The following is a 26127-nucleotide window of genomic DNA, read 5'->3' on the forward strand; positions in this document are numbered from 1 at the left end:
GTTTCCTGATCCTCGCCGACGCCGTCCCCGCTTCCAATTCCCTGGATCCACCGGGGCTGGACCCCGGCAGGGTGCCATTGCCTTCTCCGATAACTCCTACTAAACTTCACTGAAATATTAAATGAAATCTCCTCTGTAATACTTATTGTTGCTGCTGCTGCTGAGATGCTAAGCTGTGTATGACTCTTTTGCAACCCCATGGACTGTAGCCCAGACAGATTCCTCTCTCCATGGAATTCTCCAGGCAAGAATACTGGAGTGGGTTGCCATTTCCTTCTCTAGGGGATCTTCCCCAACCAGGGATTGAACCCACGTCTCCTGCATTGGCAAGCAGATTCTTTACCACTGAGCCACCTGGGAAGCACCGCAATACTTACTAGGAACTATAAACTCGATTTCTTCTGACATAGCAATCCCCAGCTTATTAGAAGCAAAGCAGCGGTATTTTCCTTGAAAGTGAGATATGTGCCCATCATTTGGTATCCTGAAAGTCCCCCCATTGTTAGATACAATTATCCGAGGGTCAGAGAGATTAAAAGGCTTGTCATCCTTATTCCACAAGAATCTGTAAGATAAAACTAAAGTTAGCAACCCTGAAAAAAATCATAACTTATTTACAAACAAATATACAGAAATAAGAAAACCGAGACATTTTAAAATAAAAAGTATATAATACATCTATTTAACTGAATATAACAATACAAAAAAGGTATCTAAAATAATCTGAGAAATCTTATAAACTGCTATAGACTTAATGTTTATGTCTCCCTAAAATTCGTATGTTGAAGTCTATTTCCCAATGTATTGTAATAGTATTTGAGGGTAGGGCCTTGGAGAGGTGTTTATGTCATGAGGGTGAAGTCCTCACAAATGGGATTGCGGTCCTTATAAAAGAGATCCCATTCTTGCTCCCTTCTGCCACGTGAGGTTACAAGAAGATGACTGGCTGTGAACACCAAGCAGGTCATCACCAGACACCAAAGCTGCCGGTGATACTAAATCCGTCAGTGACTTGGTCTTGGTCTTCTCACCACCAGAGCTGTGAGAAATGTGTGTCTGTTGTGTAAGCCATTCAGTCTGTGATATTTTTATTGTAGCAGCCAGAACTGACTGAGACACAAGCCATGAAAAAGCTGTGACAATTGGAAGGGGAAAAAAAGATAAGTTTCATTCTGTTCTTTTAAAATTAAAGATATATTTTAAAACTTATCCAATTGAAAAGATAATGTAGGATCTTTACTAATATTTCAGACATTACAGTATTTGAAGACTAAAAAATATAAATATATAATATGTCCGTGTGTGTGTGTGTATATGTGTGTGTATTTGAGAAGAGCTCACTCAAAATTCAAAAACACACAAGCAATTATTATCAAATTGGGTTATATAGTCTATCAATATTTTTAGACATATTTGTAACATAATTGAGACCATAATGAATGTATAATTTTTCCATTTAAGTTTTTCCAATTATTACAATGCTCTAAAGATAGATTTTATGACTATATTATCTTCTGACTTATGGCTCCTAATTAATTTCCCTAACCATTTTCACTTTTTCTCTTTTATGAACAATATTGTTACAAAAATTCTACATATTTATTTTGGGTGGTAATTTCCCAAATATTTTATTATGGTAATTCCTTAAAAGTGAGATTGATAAACCCATAAGAAATATTTCATCACTTTTGATAAGCACTGAAGAATTATATTCCAGAAAAAACATAGACAACTTAATTCCCACTTTCATATGTAACAGTGTCCGTTCTATGGACATGGTTATAAAAAGTTTTTTGTTTTTTTTTTAATCTTTAAAAATCTAATAGGTATATAGTGACTTCCCAATTAGATTTTATTTTATATATTAATAATGCACACCAATGTGAATATGCTCCAGGATGACATAGTCTTATATAACCTGACGCTTGTTCAAAAAGAATAGCAAAATCTTATGAGACACAATTTTCTTAGGAGCATGCCTGTCTCCTGACAACTTCTCTTACTTCTTTTCTCTCTGCATCTTTCATATTTTTTTGGTTTTAGGTGCAAATAACATATAGAATCTTTTCTTTAAAATTCTAATACCTTGAACTGGGATAACTGTGTATATTCAAAATTAAACATTTCCAACTTGTGCCATGCTGTATCTTTTCATTCATTCAAGGTTTCTTTACTCCTCCTACCCAGTATACATGCTACATAATTGATGCTACATAGTTTTTGCTGTCACTCTTGGTGATGATATTGCTGTTACTAACAAACGGAATTTCTGGATTTGTTCCTTTGACTATTATGATGGGATTTTTTTTCTTTGTTTTCTAATTATTTTCTATTTTATATAATAAGGTATGTAATTACACCTTTAAAAAAAGAAAAATTAACCAATTTCATATGTATAAAATTTTCTTTTTGTCCATTGAATTTTATTGAGTTTTCAGATAGAATATCAATTATCTAATAAAGATAATAATAATATAGTATTAAATATTCTTTCAGTATCTATAGTCATTAAAAAATTCTTACACAACTGTATTAGATATGACTTGAGAAGAATAAATAGTGCTAATAGCAGATACTCTATTCATGATTCTGAATTAGTACTTCATAATTAAACTGGATACTGGATATTGACATGATAAATATAACTCATCATTAATCATCCCCCATGATTGTATGGTGCATCTCTTGATATAATCAAGTTAACCAATATTTATATATAATAATATTGATTGATCCATATTTGCAGTAATTAATACATTCTCCTTCATTCCATTATAATTTATCCATATTCACATATATGAATTATATTATAGTTGGTAAAAGACAGAAAAATGACAATTAAGAATGCCAATGATTCACTAATAATTTTTAAAATATCAAATTATCAGGAAATAAAAATGTTATTCACAACGCAATTTAAAATAATTAATTTCCATTCTTTCATCCTTAGTGGATGTAAAATGATCAGGTAAATCAATGAAAGTCTGTAGGTTTGCTTCTCATTCTAGAATCATTTAGAACTTTAAACTCTTGAATTCTCTTCATATCTTTTTCCTCTTTAATTTCAGTACTCTCACAGTTCTTTCTCTCCAAACTAGTATGTACTTAGAAAAAACTTTCAGAGATTATTATTACCTATAGTAACAATTTTTTCATTAATAATAAAATACTAGATAAAATATACCATTTCATTTTTATTTTGCCATCTGAGTTAACATCTCTATAACAAAGTTAAAAATATCAAGTAACAACCTATTCACTGAATATATGTGTCACAGTTAAGACATGCAATAATAAATATGTATACAATAACATTTATAAATATATTAACTTTGGCTTAATAAATGCCACCTTTCAATAAATAGAATAAAGTATTTTCTGTTATCTGTCTAGCTTGTTCACTCATAAACAATCGGTGCATGTTTCCACAATGCCAAAGCCTATGCTAAATATTTAACATAAGATGATTTATGATAAAAATAATTTTAACTAGCAAAAGAACATGCATAGAATAACCAAGCTTTGTTTTTATAGACATAGCTATCATTCACTTGGAAATTTTTACCTTCAATAATGTGCAGATTTATAGTCCAATAAGCTTATAGAGTAATATTTAGTGTAAAGGATTGTATACTTTTAAACAACTACTTAGTTTGAAAACAATACTCACTTTGGTTCTGGATTTCCTTTAGCTACACATTCAATTTGAAAATACTCATCAAAAGGAAAGGCAACTTGCACTGTTGACTGCTTCACGATTGTTGGAACCTGTTGAACTAAATATTAAAATAAGTATTTAAATAATGTGCCCTCCAAAAACTGGTTGAAGTTAGTCTAGCTACGACAAAAATAATTTAAACACACTTTCTGTATTAGTAAGTAGAACTAGAGAACAAATCTGACTTCCTCTTTGCAAAATGTAGTTAGCTCTAGGGAATATACTTCACTGCATCCATTTATGTTGTCATATATTTTTATAAACCCACAGTAATGTAACAATGTAATTTTAAAACACCCAAGTTTATATTGGCATTTCATCTATGTTGATGTGTTTATGCATTTATACTTGGTTTGGTCATTGACAATTGACAATATTTATTTGGTCACTGACCATATTTGATAATATACCTAATAATTTTATTTTTGGAAATTGGACTATTTCTTCATTCCTTAAGTGTATAGATTTTTTCCTTTATTGAATTAGTTACCTGTGATAAATTTCTAGGCATGGATACAAATGGTAATGACCCTGGATAAATGTAAACATGTCTAAGGATATTTACCACAAACAACCTATGAGTATAGTGGTTTCCCACAGTCATGCCACGAATGAATAACAGCGTTTTTAAAATGATGAAGCATTTTGCTGCTGCTGCTGCTGCTAAGTCACTTCAGTTGTGTCTGACTGTGCGACCCCAGAGACGGCAGCCCACCGGGCTCCCCTCTCCCTGGGATTCTCCTAATCATTACCAAAAAATAACCCCCTCCTCTTTATTTTTATTTCCATTTATTGATTTTGTTATATTTCCCCTGAGCTTGATTTTTATTTGTCACTTCTCATTTATAAATTTTTTAATATATTTTGCCACCTTGGGAGCTTGAGGGTATTCTCCTCCTCAAAGAATTTAACACTAATGATTGTTAGGATAAAAATAATAGCTAATATATAATAGTTTCTTTAAAGAGGATTCCTCAAATTCAGAAATTCCTTTATCTTGTTGATAATTTTTTTTTTCTTTTTGACATGTTAAATACCTTCCAGACAAATTTAAAAAGTAGAGGATAGCTTTGTATTTCACCCATTTAAGCAGAGGGATGGCATTTTGAGAATTATGACCATAAAATAAATGTTCTAATGCTGAAGATTCAAACTTGGATTAAGTTTTAAAACAGGACACCAATCATGATATACATTAAAAATCTGTCATGGAACATTCAATAGCTTTCAAAGGAAGACACTACAATTTTAGCACATTTATAACAAGCTCTGTAAGAAAACAGGATTGACTTCCTAAGAAAGTATAAATGGTTCAGTAGCTGAAATCTGACTTTGGCAAATAGGCTCTAAGAAAGCATTTTCTGAGTGTGACACACACAGGTGGTATTCCACAGTGGATACAAAGAGGCCCCAGACCCTGTGACCCTAAGCCAGGCCCAGAGCCACACTCTACTTTTCTCATTTGTAAAATTAGAGACTCAAGCCAAGTAAACAGACTTTTTGGTCACTGGATCCCTTTGCATTCTTAAATATTATATCTTCAAGTGGTTTTGTAAAGGTAGGTTGTATTTAACAATATTTACCATATTAGAATTAAAAGTGAAAAATCTTCTAAATATTTATTCACTTAAAACAATCCTATTACTCGTTAAAGTAAATAACATTTTATCAAAAATACTGAATATAGTGAGAAAAGTGGCATTGTTTTACATTATTACAAATCTCTGATATGTTAATGGACAATGGCTGGATTCTCCTATCTACCTCTGTATTCCATATGTTATGTTTTGTTGCAATAAATGAAGAAGAGCCAACCTTACACAGATGTGTACCTAAAAAAAGGCTGAAATATTTTATAGTTCTTTCTGATTTTTGTGGGCTTCCCTTGTGGCTCGGCTGGTAAAGAATCCGCCTGCAATGCAGGAGACTGGGCTTCGATCCCTGAGTTGGGAAGATCCCATCGAGAAGGGAAAGGTTACCCACTCCAGTATTCTGGCCTGGAGAATTCCACGGACTACATTCCATGGTACCTCAGAGTCAGACATGACTGAGCAACTTCACTTTCTGATTTTTGTGGACACTGTTTTTGGATATTACCCCAAAACTCATCAAGCATAATTTCTTAAAGGTTTCTTGCAATATGAAATCAGAAACCTTATGGATATATTTTCATATTCTGTCATATTAAAATGTTTTATCCACGGGTGCTTTTTAAATCAGGCATGATTCTGTGACATGTAATATCCATCTGGAAAAACTATCAGTTACCTGAGTTAAATAAATCTTCCAAATACTGACACATGTCATTACACAATATTAAAATTTCACATTTGTTAATATCGCTGATCTTAGAAATGCCTTAAATGTGGAGATGCTGTCAGTCTCACAGTAGAGGATACAAGCTTTCCACAATTCTAATATGTGCCTAAACACTCATATTTTATCATTGACAATATATATTATCAATTATTTCTGTTGAAGTGACAGGCTCCCATGATTCATTTTGGGGAAAATATCCATCAAAGTAATGCAATTTTGTCTATCAGTAAAAATGATATCTGGCTTGGCACTCACATAATGACACAATCAAGGAAGACAGACTGTCATAGCAGAATTATTTTATATTTATTTCCAAATTCATCCTATTACATAGAATTATTTTACATGTATTTCCAAATTCATCCTACAGAATATTAAGAAGAATATTCGTTACATAGCAGAATTATTTTATATTTATTTCCAAATTCATCCTACAGAATATTAAGAAGAATGTACTCAAGGATGAAGATTTAATAAAATCAATAATGCTTAACTGTTTCAATGAGGACAGTCTTAAGCAAAACTTTACTTTTTTTTTATAAGATGTTTTGTTGTTGTTATTTTAGTGTAAGTATATGGTCCTGGGAATTCCATAAGTTTGGTGCCAACGCCTTGATCTGTGCTGGGCAAGTGCCTTTTTAGCACCATTGCTTTGGCAACATCAGTGCATAGTGGAACATCAACATGGTGGAAAAGTAAAAAGTGACATCTTGGTATTATTATGAAACATTTGATCAAATGGACTGCTTGAACAAATCTCTGTGACTCTGAGTGGTCCATGAATCACATTTTGAACACCAATGGCCAGCCTAGTGTGACAACTCAGCCATTTCCAATTCTAAAATTCTTTACTTTTGCCTAATGAATCTGATAATTGAATTTTACCAGTTTAGTGGCATTAGCCCAAGTTCAGGCTTTATCCAACTGGACATTTATAAACACTTTAATAACACGTGGAAAACATTCATATCTTCATTGACATTTACTTGGTTCTGACTACCACCTCTTTCTGTGTAGAGCAGGTCTTGAGCATATTGCAAATTCATATTATTTAAATGTTATTACAGTTATAAATGATGAGGGGTGATGCACAATAGCAACGGTCCCTAAGATATCAGCTAGTAACTTGTGAACAACTTGTTTATTAGAACATTATTCTTTGTTAAATTTGCAAAGGTTGTAAAGTCTCAGCCATAACTAATTATTCAGGGAATGAAGCTAATAACCTTTGGGTGTTTATAAGAATATATATTCTACATTATAAATCTTTTCCTCCATAATTAGGCCAATTACAGAGACACCAGACTCGTTGACATTCAAAGTGAATACCTGCCTTACTTCATTTGCCAGTTAGAGCTCTGGAGTACTGAAATAAATGGGTAATTTTCAGATGTTCTGAAAACATGTCATTAATATTTTATAACAATTGTTGTCTAAGGACATTACAGCATGAAAATGCATTAAGTAACTGAGACAACCAGAAATTTAAAAAAAAAAAAAAACGTGTCTTATGTACTAATACAAAACTTCCTACCATCACTGATGAACTAAATGAGAAAAGATGGAAAGAAAATGTATAGTCTCTGCTCAGAAATCTGAATCAGGAATCCCAGTACATCTTTGGCACTACTGGGAAGAAAATGTAATTATTAACCTCTTTTCCATAAGGATTGCTAAGAACCTTGCTCTTAATTTTTGCACTGCATATTCAAACCCAAAGAATCAACTAAAGATGTATCATTTCAGGTTTTCAACCAGTGTTTGTACATATAGGCCAATATATAAGATGTGTAGGCGAACAGATTTTCACTTTGAATAAAACAAAACTTTAAATTTGTACATCTGTACAATAGGTCTGAGGTCAATACTAATCCTTTGAAGTTTAGATGATCTGCAAAGAATATTTTCAATGCTAACATTATAATGATCAGTGTATCTTATATTATGACTCTCCAAATTAGGTATAAAAGAGATAGTAGGGATCAATACTTGAACTGTATGGATAAAAATATGTAAATAATCCCAAGTGCTTATAAACAGGAAATTCTCCTAAACTGTACTTTAAATACTTCACATATTATTACATAAATTGTGTTTCCAGGTATACTATTTTTCAACTTCTAGTTACTATAACTTGTTCAAGTTGATTTATAATGGTTAAAGATTTACATCCATTTTTACTGATACCAACATATGCTAAGACACATATACCCCCAAAATGACTAACATTTTGATATGACTTCACCCCATAGAATGCTTTAAATTTGCAGAGGTGTTATATTATACTTTTAGTTGTGTACTATGAAAATGCATTTTCAATATTTTTCTAATTATTTTCATTCTTGAATAGATAATTATTGTGAAAAACAAAGTTCATTCAGCTCCTCTTTTGTCCTGATTGGTTGAATGCCATTAACTTCTGAGTCACAACTCTCTCTAAAATAAACCAATCAAATACATAAAAGAAATAACTGTTGCTAATATTGCAGATTACCTTACATGGTAAAATACCACCCGATCTATAGGTTGTATTTCTTGTTATGTGCCAAGTTTGCCTAAAAGTATAAAAGCCTGAGCTGCAAAATAATTAATTATCGCAAGCAGCCAAGTATAAGCCTTCTGAAAAATTTAAAAGGAGAACATGAACTCCATGTAGATTGCTGTAAGATTGGTAGAAATATGGCAGAAAAATCACATGTTCAATATATAATTATTCAACTTGAAAATCAAAATGTAAATATGGACTTCCAAAGTAGGTATTGAATATTGTCACTTTACCTGAAAGTGGTATATCAATAGCTGTTGAGAATTTTAACAGGAAGAAAATTAGAGATGTGATTAATCCTCTTCCACTTAACAACACCTCCATTGCTCTTCAGGAAGGAGGCAGCCCAGAAAGAATGAAAATCGTAATGTCTTTTCTTACTTTTGATCAGAAGCTGGTTACAAACAAACAAACCTGGAAACAAACAAACAAAAGAGTAACACATACTTTAAGTTCATGTACTGTAAATGGTCAACATAACAGAAGTTGAATATATTTTTCTGTTGGCAATAATTTCCTCTTTATCAAACTGTTCTCAAATAAATTCATACAAATTAAGTTTTTCCTCTTTGTATTTAAAATAAAGGACAGTTGATATGGTAAACCATAAACTACTCCCATAATTTTTTTTTTTTTGATCAGAGGAATTTTTACTTGGAATGTACTCTGCTGCTGCTGCCACTAAGTCGCTTCAGTCGTGTCCGACTCTATGCAACTCCATAGACGGCAGCCCACCAGGCCCCACCGTCCCTGGGATTCTCCAGGCAAGAACACTGGAGTGGGTTGCCGTTTCCTCCTCCAATGCATGAAAGTGAAAAGTGAAAGTGAAGTCACCCAGTCGTGTCCGACTCTTAGCGACCCCATGGACTGCAGCCCACCAGGCTCCTCCGTCCATGGGATTTTCCAGGCAAGAGTACTGGAGTGGGTTGCCATTGCCTTCTCCGGGAATGTACTCTAGTACATTCTAATAAATGTCAGTGGCTTTGAGAGTAACTTCAGTTAGGTAATTTCATTCAAAAGGTGACTCGTTTTCAATCTTTATTTTAAGCATTTAACCTCATTTGAGTTGTTCACTGTCAGAAATTTAATATTTTATTTCCCTGGCAAAAGAACTGTTCATATTCAAAATTATCACACTAACAGAAAGTAAATAGCAGGATACAGGGAAGGGAATAGGAAGAATGAATGGTTAAGACCAGCCACTACAACTAAAATTCATGAATCTAGACTTGCCTCAATAAAAACATAAGAGCATCAGTTAATTTCCACTTTGGCAGAAAGTTTATTCATTCCATTGTTGACAGAAATATATTAAGGGTTAAAATATAAATTTCTCCTTACTTTCTCTTGTGATTTTGTTTTATTCTGACATGATAATAGATATTCAAACATTAATTATCATGTACTGTTTTATTGTATTTTACTGTTCTATATTATATAATATTTATAATATATTATATATTATTATTTAATAGTTTATAATAATGTACTATTTTATGATACCACTAGACCATTCAGAGATGACCTAAATCAAATCCCTTATGTCCCTTATGATCACTTCATGGCAAATAGATGGGAAAACAGTGGAAACAGTGACAGACTTTATTTTGGGGGGCTCCAAAATCACTGCAGATGGTGACTGCAGCCATGAATTTAAAAGACTCTTGCTCCTTGAAAGAAAAGTTATGACCAACTTGGACAGCATATTAAAAAGCAGAGACATTACTTTGCCAACAAAGGTCCATCTAGTCAAGGCTATGGTTTTACGAGTAGTCATGTATGGATGTGAGAGTTGGACTATAAAGAAAGCTAAGTGCTAAAGAATTGATGCTTTTGAACTGTGGTGTTGGAGAAGACTCTTGAGAGTCCCTTGGACTGCAAGGAGATCCAACCAGTCCATTCTAAAGGAGATCAGTCCTGGGTGTTCTTTGGAAGGAATGATGCTAAAGCTGAAACTCCAGTACTTTGGCCACCTCATGCGAAGAGTTGACTCATTGGAAAAGACTCTGATGCTGGGAGGGATTGAGGGCAGGAGGAGAAGGGGATGACAGAGGATGAGATGGCTGGATGGCATCACTGACTCAATGAACATGAGTTTGAATATGCTCCAGGAGTTGGTGATGGACAGGGAGGCCTGAAGTGCTGTAGTCCATGGGGTCGCAAATAGTTGGATGTGACTGAGCAACTGAACTGACCTGAACTGCTTTATGGAATGAATGATTCTTTAACTTCAACAGTGATTCCAAAATTTTAAAAGTTTTACACACATGATTTCATATAATCCCTTAATAACCCTTTTATCCTCCTACCCCTAGATTGCCATTTCCCCCACTTTCCTCTATCCACTGATACGGTAAGTTTGTTCTCTATATCTGTGTTTGCTTCTTGCTTCTTTTGCTTTATTCACAAGTTGTGGGTTTTTTAGACTCCACGTATCAGTGATATCATACAGTATTTGTCATTTTAATGCCCTCCATCAATGTTACTGCAAAAGGCATAATGTCATTCTTTTTATGACTGAGTAGTAGTCCATTGTGTGTGTGTGTGTGTATGTATGTATGTATATGTGAGTGTACCACATCTTTATCCATTCATTTGTTGGTGGATACTTAGGTTGCTTCCATACCCTGGCAATTGTAAACAATGCCGCAATGAAAGTTGGGAGTGCATGTGTCTTTTCAAATTAGTCTTTTGGGGTTTTCAAAGATATATACCCAGGAGCAGAAAGCTGGGTCATATGCTAGTTCTATTTTTATTTCTTTGAGAACTCTTCATACTGTTTTACACAGTGGTTGCACCAATTTATATTCCTACCAACAGTATATGAGGGTTCCCCTTTTTCCACATCCTTGTCAATATATGTTATTTGTGTTATTTTTTGGTGATAGACATTCTGACATAATAAAAGCCATATATGACCATCCCATGGTCTTCCCTGGTGGCCCAGATGGTAAAGAGTATGTCTGCAATGCAGGAGATCCTTGTTCAATCCCTAAGTTGGGAAGATCACCTGGGGAAGGGATGACTACCCACTCCAGTATTACTGCTTCGAGAATTCCATGGACAGAGGATCCTGGCAGGCTATAGTCCATGAGGAAGCAAAGAGTTGGACATAACTGGGAGACTGAACAACAACAGGAGGTGAAAGACCTTACTCAGAAAACTAAGACACTGATGAAAGACATTAAAGATGAAACAAACAAATGGAAAGCTATATTGTGTTCTTGAATTAGGAGAATTAATATTGTTAAAATGACCATAGTACCCAAGGCTATATACAGATTCAATGCAATCTCTATCAAAATACCAAGTGCCTTTTTTGCAGAACTAGAATGAATAATTTTAAAATTTGTATAGAAACACAAACACCACAAATAGCCAAAGCAATCTTGATAAAGAAGAACAGAGCTGGAGGGATCACAGTCCCTGACTTTAGAGTATACTACAAAGCTACAGTAACCAAAGCAGTATGGTACTGGAACAAAAACAATCACATTGATCACTGAAACAGAATAGAAAGCCCAGAATAAACCCACTCACTTAAGGTCAATTAATCTACAACAAAGAAGGCAAAAATACTCAATAAGTGGTCCTGGGAAAATTGGACACCTATGTGTAAAACAATGAATTTATTAAATTTTTTTCATATATTAAAAAAAAAAAACTCAAAATGGTTTAAAGACTTAAATGTAAGACCAGATACTATGTAATTCCTAAAATGAAACATCAGCAGAATATTATCTGACATAAATTGTTAAAATAATTTTTTGGATCTGTCTCTTAAAAGAAAGGAAACAAAAGCAAAATTAAACAAATGGGACCTAATTAAATTTAAAAGCTTTTACACAGCAAAGGAAACCACTGACACAATGAAAAGGCAATCTATTAAATGGGAGAGGAAACTTGCAAATGATATAATGTAACCCTAAAAATGAATTTGCTTTAAAATGTGATAATTATTTTTTCCAGGTATTTACTTTTTTTTCTGTAAAAAGAATTTATTCATTCATTATAACTAGTAGAAAAATTAATGTAAGTAGAGTCAGATAAGCAATTTAATTTATATTTAACTCCAAATATCTTGACTTTTTAAAATTTCTATCAAGTTGTACCTCAAGATATTATGCAGTAGAGCTTTTCATACAGTTATGCAAGTAGGTAAAATCCAAAGTAGTAACTAATGCTACTGTGTTACTGTTATAAAATAGAAAGTCTAAAAAGACAGCAACACATTTATATTTTGACTACAGTTATATTGATCATGAAGGAAAATACTCCCAACTCCCTCCACGACATTCACAAAATGTTATGAATCTTTGTTCTTAGAGTAATGTCAATTTTACTTTGTCTGATCTAATTTGACCCATTTGTAAAATGGAAATTGGAAAAAAAAAAAACTACCCTTGCGTGGTTCAGAATATTTCCTAAAATGAAAAATAACTTACTCTGGTAATTAAAAGTATTTTCAAAAAGGTTATTATGTTAAATGACACCATTTTCCTGGTGAAATGAATTATCCCAGTCAACAAAATAAAATGTGAAAAAAATTGATATCATTATAAAAAGCAGAACATTGCCTGAAGACAAAAAACTCAGTTCTACATTATTTGTAGAGAGAGAGAATGAATCATTTAGCTACTTCTAAGGTAAATATGTAAGATGAAAATGTTAATTCCTTGACCTTTGAATTTTCCTTTTCCTTCTCTTGAAATACTGTGATAATATACCATGATAATAATCTAAATTCATTGTTTATAGTTATATATAAACATTTACCTGCAATTTATTACTTAATATTCTGTTCCATTAATAGTCAATGCTGATTTAAAGGTGTTTTATGCATTTGAGCAGTCCTCTATCTGTAGGGAGTAAGGCTTTCAAATGCTATTAAGAGACCAAATTTCCAGATTAATCTGTCATCCTACCCTGAAATAGAGAATAAAAATACTAGACAGTCAAATAAGTGAGAACAGGCTTTAATTTCAATTAATTACTGATTTAGGTTAGTGAGCTCAACTGTCTCTAATTGCCATAGTAAAATATCTCATAGATATGAATTGTTCTACAGTGACAGTATGACTTTTGTAATTTTAATGATTTTAACCACATGGTCTTGATCCAAGAAATTCTCTCCCATAAAAGCATGCCACATTGAAGCCCTGGCTTAATATAAGGATATAAATTCAGCCCCATAACAAACAATGATGACATCCTTAGTTTCCAGAATAGGGGTAACAGTTAGTTTTATATCTGACCTTATCACCTGCAGGGATTAGCTTCAATTTACCTGAGACTTATAGTTAAGAGGCTGTTACATAAAAGTAACTGGAAGTTAAAATATGACGCCCTGCAAGCAACACTCCATTAGGTGGTGATGACGACAGCCCCAAACAGCTTTCATACTGAAAAGGGAATGTCAGTCATAATCTCACCGTCAGAAGGCATAAAAGGGCATATTATTAGTAATTAGGTTTTACAACAGTACAATAACAATAAAAGCACATTCTCATTTATCTTTGTTCAAAGAATACAAATTTAGAGAATCCGTGGTGGCTCAATGGTAAAGAATCCGCCTGTGAGTGAAGAAGACACAGGTTTGATCTGTGATCCGGGAAGATCCCACTTGCCCCAGAGCAACTAAGCCATGTGAGAGCCCGGAGCCACAACTGCTGAGCCCACCTGCTGCAGCTACTGAAGCCTGCGTGCCCTAGAGCCTGTGCGCCACCGCAACCAGAAGCCTGCCCGAGAGAAGCCACCGCAATGAGAAGCCTGAACACTGCAACCAGAGAGGAGCCCTGGCTCTCTGCATCTAGGGAAATGCCTACGCAGCAACAAAAACCCAGCACAGCCATAAATTAAAAAAAAATTTTTTTTTGAAAGAATATTAATTTAACGCTTTACATCAAAACTCAAGATAAAAGTCATTATTGGAACTCAGGATGGTGCTGACACTAAGACAATAAAAAAAATATATACTAAACTATTTTTGAGGCATAGTTACATAAAGCTGATTAAATGACATTAACTCAGATCCAAAAAAGAACCAATGAATTTTTATGAATCTGGACCAACTGGGTTACATCTTCCTGCCATGCTAGATCCTGCTCAGAAACAAACAAAATATTCATGACATCTCACTCAAAAGGAAATGGATGTCTCACTGTTATTAAATTGACCCTTCCTGACTTAACTTTTCCAGAATGACTAGCGTGACAAAAACTAGGAAAACATTGGTTTCAACAGAAACAGAAACATGGATAGGCATGCATACCACACGAGACACTTCTAATACAGCAATAAGAAAATGAAGGTCTTTGTTTCTCCAAAACAGCAGCCTCTAACATACACGCATCAACAACATTACAAAGTGAACCCATAGATCTGTATCATGTTCTTAACACAGCTTCACTGCGGTAAATCTGAAAAAATTACTCTCTTAACTTATTCATTTTCTGCTTTAGGAACTGGAGGAGAGGTGGCTTAGCCTTTCCATTCCACCTGGCCTCCGTAAGTAAATGTCAAGATACTGCAGACTGCTGACCAGCCACAAAAGAGAAAAATATGTAGTAAATAAGAATATGGAGAATGGAGTCAGTTTATCATGACTTCAAAGCAATCACTCACTAATTATGTAGCCGTGGGCACTTCATTTAACCTTTACCATTCACTTCTATAAACGAATATAAGAGTTGCCACCCTGTAAGCATACTTAGCGAGTGTTAAGTGAGGTAATATATGTTTAGCATACATGAGTGAGTGAGTGAGTGAGAGAAAGTAGCTCAGTCGTGTCCGACTCTTTGTGACCCAATGGACTATACAGTCCATGGAATTCTCCAGGCCAGAATACTGGAGTGGGTAGCCTTTCCCTTCTCCAGGGGATGTTCCCAACCCAGAGATCGAACCCAGGTCTGCCACATTGCAGGCAGAGTCTTTACCAGCTGAGCCACAAGTGAAGCCCAAGAATACTGGAGTAGGTAGCCTATCCCTTCTCCAGCGGATCCAGGAATCGAACCAGGTCGCCTGCATTGCAGGCGGATTCTTTACCAAATGAGCTATGAGGGAAGCCCTAGCATACATGACAGGATAATAAATGCAATTTACTACTAGTGACACTGACGGTAACTTCATTGTTAGTGGTAACTAGGATATAGCCTCTGGTAATAATATTTTGATTCAAAGAGTATAGATAACCTGTAGGGCTTCTATTAGAGTAATAAAATCATAATGACTTAAAACACTTTTCACTAAACTATCTAGTTCCGTTCAGTCGCTCAGTAATGTCCAATTCTGAGTGACCCCATGGTCTGCAGCACCCCAGGCTTCCCTTCTCCATCACCAACTCCTAGAGCTTACTCAAACTCATGTCCATTGAGTCGGTGATGCCATCCAGCCATCTCATCCTCTGTCGTCCCCTTCTCCTCCTGCCCACAATCCTTCCCAGCATCAGAGTCTTTTCAAATGAGTCAGCTCTCCGCATCAGGTGGCCAAAGTATTGGAGTTTCAGCTTCAACATCAGTCCCTCCAATGAACACCCAGGACTGATCTCCTTTAGGATGGACTGGTTGGATCTCCTTGCAGTCCAAGGGACTCTCAAGAGTCTTCTCCAACACCACAGATCAAAAGCATCAATTCTTTAGCACTCAGCTTTCTTTATAGTCCAGCTCTCACATCCATAAATGACTACTGGAAAAATCATAGCTTTGGCTAGACTAACATTTGTAGGCAAAGTAATGTCTCTGCTTTTTTAGTATGCTGATCATGGCTTTCCACCCAAGGAGCAAATGTCTTTTAATTTCATGGCTGTAGTCACCATCTGCAGTGATTTTGGAGCCCCAAAAATAGTCTCTCACTGTTTCCATTGTTTCCCCATCCATTTGCCATGAAGTCATGGGACAAGATGCCATGATCTTAGTTTTCTGAATGTTGAGTTTTAAGCCAACTTTTTCATTTTCCTCTTTCATTTTCATCAAGAGGCTCTTTAGTTCTTCTTCATTTTCTGCCATAAAAGTGCTGCCATCTGCATATCTGAGGTTATTGATACGTCTCCCAGCAATTTGATCCCAGCTTGGGCTTCATCCAGCCTGGTATTTCACATGATGTACTCTGCATAGAAGTTAAATAAGCAGGGTGACAATACACAGCCTTGACATACTCCTTTCCTGATTTTGGAACCAGTCTGTTGTTCCATGTCCAGTTCTAACTGTTGCTTCTTGACCTGCATACAGATTTCTCAGGAGGCACATCAGGTGATCTGGTATTCCTCTTTAGTAATTTCCCAGTTTGCTGTGATCCACACAGTCAAAGGCTTTGGCATAGTCAATAAAGCAGAAGCAGATGTTTTTCTGGAACTCTCTTGCTTTTCCAGTGATCCAACGGATGTTGGCAACTTGATCTCTGGTTTCTCTGCCTATTCTAAAACCAGCTCGAACACCTGGAAGTTCAAGGTTCACATACTGTTGAAGTCTGGCTTGGAGAATTTTGAGCATTACTTTGCTAACGTGTGAGATAAGTGCAATCATGTGGTAGTTTGAGCATTCTTTGGCATTGGAACGAAAACTGCCCTTTTCCAGTCCTGTGGCCACTGCTGAGTTTTCCAAATTGACTGGCATATTGAGTGCAGCACTTTCACAGCATCATCTTTTAGGATTTGAAATAGCTCAACTGGAATTCCATCACCTCCACTAGCTTTGTTCATAGTGATGCTTCCTAAGGCCCACTTGACTTCACATTCCAGGATGTCTGGCTCTAGGTGAGCAATCACACCATCGTGATTATCTGGGTCATGAAAGTCTTTTTTATATAGTTCTTCTGTGTATTTTTGCCACCTCCTCTTAATATCTTCTTCTTCTGTTAGGTCCATACCATTTCTGTCCTTTTTTGTGCCCACCTTTGCATGAAATGTTCCCTTGGTATCTCTAATTTTCTTGAAGAGATCTCTAGTCTTTCCCATTCTATTGTTTTCCTCCATTTCTTTGCACTGATCACTGAGAAAGGCTTTCTATCTCTCCTTGCTATTCTTTGGAACTCTGCATTCAAATGGGTGTATCTTTCCTTTTCTCCTATGCCTTTCTCTTCTCTTCTTTTCTCAGCTATTTGTAAGGCCTCCTCAGACAACCATTTTGCTTTTTTGCATTTATTTTTCTTGGTGATTGTCTTGATCCCTGCCTCCTGTACAATGTCACAAACCTCTGTCCATAGTTCTTCAGGCATTCTGTCTATCAGATCTAATCCCTTGAATCTATTTGTCACTTCTACTGTATAATTGTAAGGGGTTTAATTTAGGTCATTCCTGAATGGTCTAGTGGTTTCCCCTACTTTCTTCAATTTAAATCTGAATTTTGTAATAAGGAGTTCATGATCTGAGCCACAGTCAGTTCCCAGTCTTGTTTTTGCTGACTGTATTTACTGGTGAAATACTATTAATAGATTTTAAACACTCTACTAAATAGAGTTGTTTTTTTTTTTTTTTTAAGGTGTGGGTGGACCATGTTAGATTGATAACAAAAAGTCTTCCATTCTCATGCATCCACATGCTTTGCCAGATGACTTTACATGTATTTCCTCACTTCTTCAATCTGGTCGGCTTTGACCAACAGTGTAAGTTCTGAGTTGGGGCTTCAAGAACTCATGCATGTTTTATTCTCTCTTTTGGAACTCTGCTCAGTATAGACTGCACTAGCCTACTGGAAGATGAGCGACATCTTCGCATCACCCTCTATAATCCTGGCCAACAGCCAGCCAGCCACCAATGTGGAAGGACAGCCACCCTACATGAGCCAGCCCCAGATGACCTGCCAGTTGGACACACATCTAAGAGCAGCCTGATCAGTATCCATCCAAGACTGGTTAAGATCAGCAGAACTGCTTGTGTCCTGCCTGGGGTTCAGGACACCCTACCCCCAAACATGCACTTTGACATATTGAGTATTTTAAGCTGAAGGAATTTTAGGAATGGGAAGGCCTGAAGGACTCTTTGACCTTCTCCTGAAGCAAATTCATAAAACCTTCATGTAAGAGCTGCCCTCCTCTACCATGAGGAAAAGGAACATCCTTACCTCTGAAGATGGAGGGATGCTGCCAAGAATCCAAACAAACAGACCTTGCCAAGTTTCCTGCAGGTCACTACACTCAGCTCAGATGCCTTTTTTCCTACTACATTTCTACAACTTTCTGCTCTTTCTCAAGTGTAGCATGAATAACCACTTGTTCAGGTCTTTATTTCCTTATGCTGCTGAGTCATGTCAGTTGTGTCCGACTCTGTGCAACCCCACAGACGGCAGCCCATCAGGCTTCCCCCATCCCTGGGATTCTCCAGGCAAGAACACTGGAGTGGCTTATTTCTTTATGAGGGCTCCCATATCACATAAAACTTAGATTAACAGAAACATGCAACTTTATTTAATATGCCTTTTGTTTCAGAGACCCACTCAAGAGGAGCAGAAGAGTAGAAGGGAAAATATATATATTTATATTTCATCCTCTATATACCGGAACAAATGGTAGACTAACCAACAATAACAAATGTGTCTTTTATGAAATCAATCTGTTTTAGCATGGTTGCAATGCAGGAAGGGCTAACTGATAGAGTGCAGAAAGCATTAAAGAATCGATACAGTGTTGATAAATGCTGAAGCTATGGAATAGATACATATGGAAATTCTTTATTTTGAAGTATATTTTAATATTTCCATAATAAAGACATTTTTAATGTTTATTCAATCAATGGAAATCAGAGATTATCCTGAAGTATTCCAATAGCAGTAAGGAGATTCCTTAAGGCAAAACAAAGTCTTGAGAACTTCCACTAGCTTACTTGTAGAACAAAAGAAAATAGGAAGAAAGATTTCTTTAAGGCTACCATGCTATCCAGACCTCTTCTGTTTGAACTAGATTCATACTGAATCCCTTTGAGCGTAAGTGTATCTCTGCTCCACACATCCAGAACAACAATTATATAATGTAACACAATGCTTGTTTCTTATTGCTTTATGATTTTGTAATGTCATGGTCGAACTAAAGAAAATATAAACCCACAATATAGTAATTATTTTAATCTGGGTAGCTGTTAGTAGAATACTTGATGCCTTCTGGTATTTCTTTCATGCTTTGAGTCTTAACTCACTGATTTTGCACTGTTTCTATTGGAGTCTGCTTTAGATTCCATTACTAAAATATAAAAAGGCAAAAAGGAATAGAATAAATCAAGATTACATTTTCACACTGAACTATTATATGCTACCTTTCTAAATTGAAGAGAAACACAAGTATTTTAAAATTAAATGTCTTGTTGCTTTTGTTAATATATTCTGCATAATAATCATTCCTAACAGCCACTTGTTTTTTACACTTAACAGTAATGGTGTCATGTTTACTCAAAAACCTCTGACACTATTGTTCTCCAAAGGTCCTACTGAATTATAAATGCTTTCTTCCTTGAAGGAAATAATGTAACGCAAATTCATATAATTTAATCTCAAAATATGGACATTCCTACTTCCTTTTAAAATGAACCAGAATCTGACCAGTGAGGTAATTGATCAAAAACAGCTTAGAAGGCAGCTAGTTCAAGATACTAAAATTTATCTTGGTGGTATTTTCCACATTCTTGCTATTTTCTGTTAATAATAATTTTTCACAAACATGCTCAGGTCAAATTTCTAAAGAGAAAATATAATAAATCAGCTTCAAAAGAAAAAAAAAACCTCTCATGATCACTGTTTCTAAAAGCCTTATATCTACTGCAACAGCTACACAAAGCAGCCATGTCAGCGGCTGTCCATCTGCCATTTCTAAAGAAGGCATAGAAGGTAATCAGCCCCCAAAAGTGCTGTGTTGACATTCCTCTTTACTGAGAAACAGCATGAAGTTGCTGCTGCCACCATGATTTCTGGGGGTCGGAATTAACTTCATGCATGCTAAATCATTAAATAACATTTTCAACTAAGAAGCTTGAAATAGATCAGCAACTTTTATTATAATCAGCAGGAAGAGATATATTATGACATTGGTATCCAAATTGCAGCTTTAAAAATAACTCAATGGATCTGTGTAATAGTCTGGCTTGGTGTCATATCATAGAATTATGTAAATTGCATTTTATTTTCAAAAATAAGGGCTTGAGAATTAGTGACACTTTGTAACACAAAGTGTCTTATACAAAGCCATCTGACATTTTCAGGATGGGGTGGATGTCAGCCTCACTTCCCTGGGACCTCACGTGCCCCTTTACACAACTCCATTTTATGTGCTTATCAAGCTGAACGATTCCCTTCATTCCAAAATTAGGTCTTATAGGGAGGAAGTCCAGCATATTTCCATAAGCCTAAAGTATGATCTGAATCACTCAACACCTTGAAACTGGGAAAGGATAAACACAAAGAAAATGAAAAGGCTTTTGTTCACTCACATGCTTGGCTAATACCATAAATCAATTTACAAGTGTCATAAACACGGTAATCCTGAAATAACTGTTAATGGGCTTTTTGCTCTGAAAACAAAGGAAATATTGTACATTACAGCTAAATCCATTCAAACTGTTTCATGTCACTGAAATGACAAGACAAAAGAATTGTTTGGAGTTATAATTCACCCTCCCTGCAGGAGATGAAATAAATGTAGATTTTTACTATGAGCCAATTGATTTTATTGGGAAAATGTCACCATTAATTAATAATTATGTTGGATAAACTAATATCATTAATATATTATCATTTGTTTGATTAAATAGCAAAATACTGAGCTTGAACACTGACAGAAATAGAACTAAATCTAACAGTTTTTTGTCTGTCTGTTTTCCCTTTATTTACCTATAGATCCCAAATTCTTACCAAGCAGTATTCTGAGACAATATCTAATTCAAATCCTTTCAAAATGGAGAAAGAGAAAAGAACCAGATCTCAAGGTCACTTGACTACAGTGATGGAGAAAATGATCTATCTTACATCCCCACATGTAAGTCATGTACTGAGTCATTTCTCACAAAACTCTTACACAGTGATAATCACCTCGTGAACTTTTTAAAAATTGAGGAATAACACAGATGTTCTAAAGTACACAAAACTTAGGTGTACAGCTCAGTGAATTTTTGCATATGTATACATTTGTGTCACCACTTTTCAAACCGTTTAAGGAGTTCTAGTGACACAAAGCATTATATTAGCTTCCTTCCTGGAGGGACTCCAGATGCCCAATTCATAGGAGAGCAAACCAGTTTGTGTTCCTCTAGTCTACGGCATCCAAATGAGGGTGGAATCCCGGTTATGTGGGGTGGGGGACATGTATAATTATAATTTTTATTTATAATTTTTAAAGAATTATATACAATATTTATTATATTAAATATAACAATATTTTTTAAAAGAAAATTTATTTAAAACATACATAGGTTTTAGATGGTTTTAATATGCCTTTTTTACTTTTCTGTATTAGTCAAATGTTTCTCATGTACATGCTCTACTTATAAAACTAAAATAAGGGCTCTCAAGTTATTTTTTGCACTTGCTTCATGAGCATATTTGTAAGAGATTTTATACTCCTCGGGGCACATGCCACATCCTATCCACCCTTATTCTGCATGTCAAAATCATAGGAGACACTCAATACACCTTTATAAATAAATGAATGAATAAATTTCATACACTCATTCACAAAAGAATATATTCTGCATAAATGTACAATGTTGATAAAACTCTAAATACATCTTTTTTGTTGTTCGTTCAAAGACAACTCAGAAATTAAATTTTCCTAGTCATTAAACTAAGCAAGGATTGTATATGTAAAACATTGATGTAAACATTGCTAGGCTTGTTTCAATAACAACTGCTAACATAAGTAGAACTTTCAATGAATATGATTAATTTTTATCAGCGTTTATTTGAGGCCAACTATTTATATAGCTTTTAGTGGTTCTGACAATTGCCAACAGAAGTGAAGTACATTTTCTAAAATTTACTTTAGAATACTTCAACATAAACGATGTTAGAGTTGCACAGATATGATGTGTGTGTGTGTGCTAATTTGCTTCAGTCGTATCTGACTCTTTGCAGTCCCATAAGCTGTAGCCTGCCAGGTTCCTCTGTCCACGGGATGCTCCAGGCAAGAAGACTGGAGTGGGTTGCCATGCCCTCCTTCCAAGGGATCTTCCCGACCCAGGGATTGAACTGGAGTCTCTCCTGACTCCTGCCCTGGCAGGTGGGTTCTTTACCATAGTGCCACCTCTAACCCATAATCTTCCCAGATGGCTCAGTGATAAAGAATCTGCCTACAATGCAGGAGGTGCAGTTTCAATCCCTGGGTCAGGAAGAGCCCTTGGAGAAGGAAATGGCAACCCACTCCAATATTCTTGCCTGGCAAATTTCATGGACCGAGAAGCCTGGCGGGCTAGGGGTCACAAAGAGTCGGATACAACTTACCGACTAAGCACGCATGCATGCATAGTTTAGGTAATATTTGAAAGGTTTTAATCAAAACTCTTCTCAATTTCTAATCAAATGTAAAATTGGCTATTACAAGTGCTTCAGCTATCTTTATTTTTTTAAGTATCAGATGGCTTGTTCATCACCAGGAAAAATGTTACAAGAATGTTCCATGGTAAAACAAATAGTGTTCAAGATATAGAAGGACTATCTTGAAATATTTGTCCAGAAACAAGCACCCCTACATAAATAGGATATAAAAATCAAGCAAGCCCTACAGCCTACAATTCCACTGTACTCTTGGCTAAGAATCCTACTCGTTCCTGCACTGACAGTGTTTTCCTCTTTCCAATTTAAAGAAGAGCTGAATACAGCAACTAGAACAGCAACTCAACACCTCTATGGACCCTTCCTGCAGAATTCTAACACAATGCCTTGAAGATTTAGTGCCCAGGACTCCACTAAGCTGACAGAGTAGAGGGTATAACTGAATGTGGTGTGCATGCTTGTGAGCACACATATATATGAGCACATGTGTACATTTGATGCTTAATAAATATTTATTTCCCTGGGAAACTTCCACCTAAGACGGTCCATGTCCCAAAGCACCTGATAACCACGTTGTGAGAGAGAAGAATGAAAACCCTCATCTTCTTTTAAGTCCTGGAAACTATCAGTATCTACAAAAATGATGAAAAAATGGATTGGGTCAAGATGCAAACATCAATAAATTATTATATGATATGAACTTCCTATGCGGAGGCACTTTCAACAAAGATACTCATAAATCTGAAGAAGTTATATACCATTAACCTTAACCTTGGCTTCTTTCAAAGGTATAAAGAATACATTCCAACCACTGGCACTTGAGTATGGTCTTATTTTTCCTTTAATATTCAAAAAGCACTTAAGGTTCTTATACTGACTGGGAGGGTCATCGCTGTTAACAATTGACAATGACTATCAAGCACATGAACAAGTCATTACTAAGTCATTCAGGGAGGACAGACTGGATGATGAAGACCACAATTTGGGGTATCTTGCTTCTAATTTTCTTTCTATACTATTTCACAGTTCAGTTCATCTCAGTTCATTCACTCAGTCATGTCTGACTCTTTGCAACCCCATGGACTGCAGTATGCCAGGCCTCCCTGCCCATTACCAACTCCTGGAGCTTACTCAAACTCATGTCCATTGAGTTGCTGATGCCATCCAACCACCTCACAAGCGCTTGTTAATTGTTTGCATCTTTTCAGTTTTGCTCCCACATTTCTTTTTCCATTCTCTGAGGCAAAAGCATCCAAGGCAATTTATTGGTTAAAAATGCTAAAGACCATATAGTAATACTGTAACTTTCAACTTATTTTCTCTTTAAATTTGTAGTTCATAAAGTATTCTTCTTGGCAATTCAAAACTTTTAGGAGCAATATAATGAAGCAAATCAACTATGATCAGTGAGTTCTGGGACACAGTAAGGAAATAATATTTATGCCTCGTCACAGTCTAGGGGTTGCCAAAGTGGGATTTCTCTATTCAAGTTTATAAAAAGGTGTAAGTATTTTTTTAAGAGTCTAATAGATGTACAAATGCCTAGTTATGTTAGAAATTTAAAGCTGGTCACTAAACAAGTTCTACAAAGCAATCCTATTCTTCAAGTCATAAAATTCAAAGTGTGATTCTGAGGTACTTAAGAGAAATTTATAAAAAGCCTGCAATGTCCTTTGGTTTATCAATTACTCTTATTATGCAGTATAAGCATTAGATGGGATTAGAGCTGACAAAGTTGACTGATAATCCTTTGTACTCCTATGAGAAGAATTAATGCAGCATCCTGGGCTGATGACCTAGATCTCTAACCCCTTATTATTTTGTACTTGCTTTCCATGAACAAGAAAACATCATCACCTTATACATCATTCAGAACTGATTACCTTGTTTATCTGTACTATAACTAGTCAGATACAACTTTCTGTGGTAGAGTTATATGGCTTCCGTAACACATACGTTAACAATGTGAAATAATCTTACGCTGTTTGATTCTAATATGAATACTTTTTAAACTGTATTTAGTGGGTATTATCATATACCAAAGTTTTTGTTTTTTGCCTTTTTATAACAAAAATATACCCTTATGAAATTCTTATAGAAAATTATTAAATATGATACATATTTAAATAATTAACATGTAATTATAATAATTAGATGAAAAGATTACACATGTCTCTTCTTCCTCACCCTAGCCAACACTTAAGGTATGACCACTTCCAGATATTTTTCCATGGCAACACGTATTATATAATAATATATAATTTATCTATTTTTACACAAATGCTATCATGTATCTATGATATTCTGTTGAGTGAAAAGGCAAGTTGTGAACAAAGAAGAACCAAAGAATGTGGGTTTACCAATCAGTTCCACAAGGTTTGAGTCATGTCCCACTGCCTTTGCCCACCTGCTGTGCAACCAAAAGGAATTCAGGATGAAAAACAGGATGAGGCACTCTGTGTTTTGGATAGACGGGCCCTTAGATAGTCAGATGCATGGGCTTCCCAAGTGGCACAGTGGTAAAGAATCCACCTGCCAATACAGGAGACGCAGTTTCAATCCCTGGGTTGAGAAGATGCCCTGAAGAAGCAAATGGTAACCCATCCCGGTATGCTTGCCTGAGAAATCCGGTGGGCAGAAGAGCCTGGCAGCCTACAGTCCATGCAGTTGCAAAGAGTCAGACACAACTGAAATTGTGTGCACACTATATATATATATACACACACATACATATACAGAGAGAGAGAGAGAGAGAGAGAGAGAGAGATTGCTTCTTCTCTACCTCTTCAGAGTTTTCTCATAGCTAAGTGAGTGGCTGCCTAAGGGCTATCATCCTCAGTAAGGTCTCTGAATAAAACTTAAATCCAAGAGTCTTATCTTGTGTGTCTTTAAGGCAACAAAATCATAAAGTCCTATTTATAGAACTAACAACTAAAGACCATGAGGCTTTTCCTGGGCAAGACATTTCTTTCTGCTCATTTCTGTTTAAGAAAAAATGATTGAAAAAATTGAAAGATTTTAAACTTCTCTGGCTAAAAATTATACTTAGGACCTGTGTTGCTGCCAGTTTTATGAACGTTTTT

The 26127-nt window shown here is 35.4% G+C and overlaps 1 protein-coding gene across 6 annotated transcripts in view; it reads right to left on the bottom strand.

Annotated features, from left to right (window-relative positions):
• Window positions 1-26127, bottom strand: part of CHL1 (cell adhesion molecule L1 like) — a 225934-nt gene that overhangs the window by 87441 nt on the left and 112366 nt on the right. For all 6 annotated transcript variants that reach the window (XM_061396388.1, XM_061396384.1, XM_061396389.1 and 3 more), the window contains exons 3-5: window positions 8816-8996; window positions 3671-3776; window positions 378-565 (exon numbers count right to left, since the gene is read on the bottom strand). In XM_061396388.1, coding sequence (XP_061252372.1) covers window positions 378-565; window positions 3671-3776; window positions 8816-8906 — 385 coding nt within the window. In that variant the 5' untranslated portion in view covers window positions 8907-8996. The remainder of the gene's footprint in view (window positions 1-377; window positions 566-3670; window positions 3777-8815; window positions 8997-26127) is intronic.

The sequence above is a fragment of the Bos javanicus genome, chromosome 22 (assembly GCF_032452875.1).
Source record: "Bos javanicus breed banteng chromosome 22, ARS-OSU_banteng_1.0, whole genome shotgun sequence".
NCBI classification, from domain to species: Eukaryota; Metazoa; Chordata; class Mammalia; order Artiodactyla; family Bovidae; genus Bos; species Bos javanicus.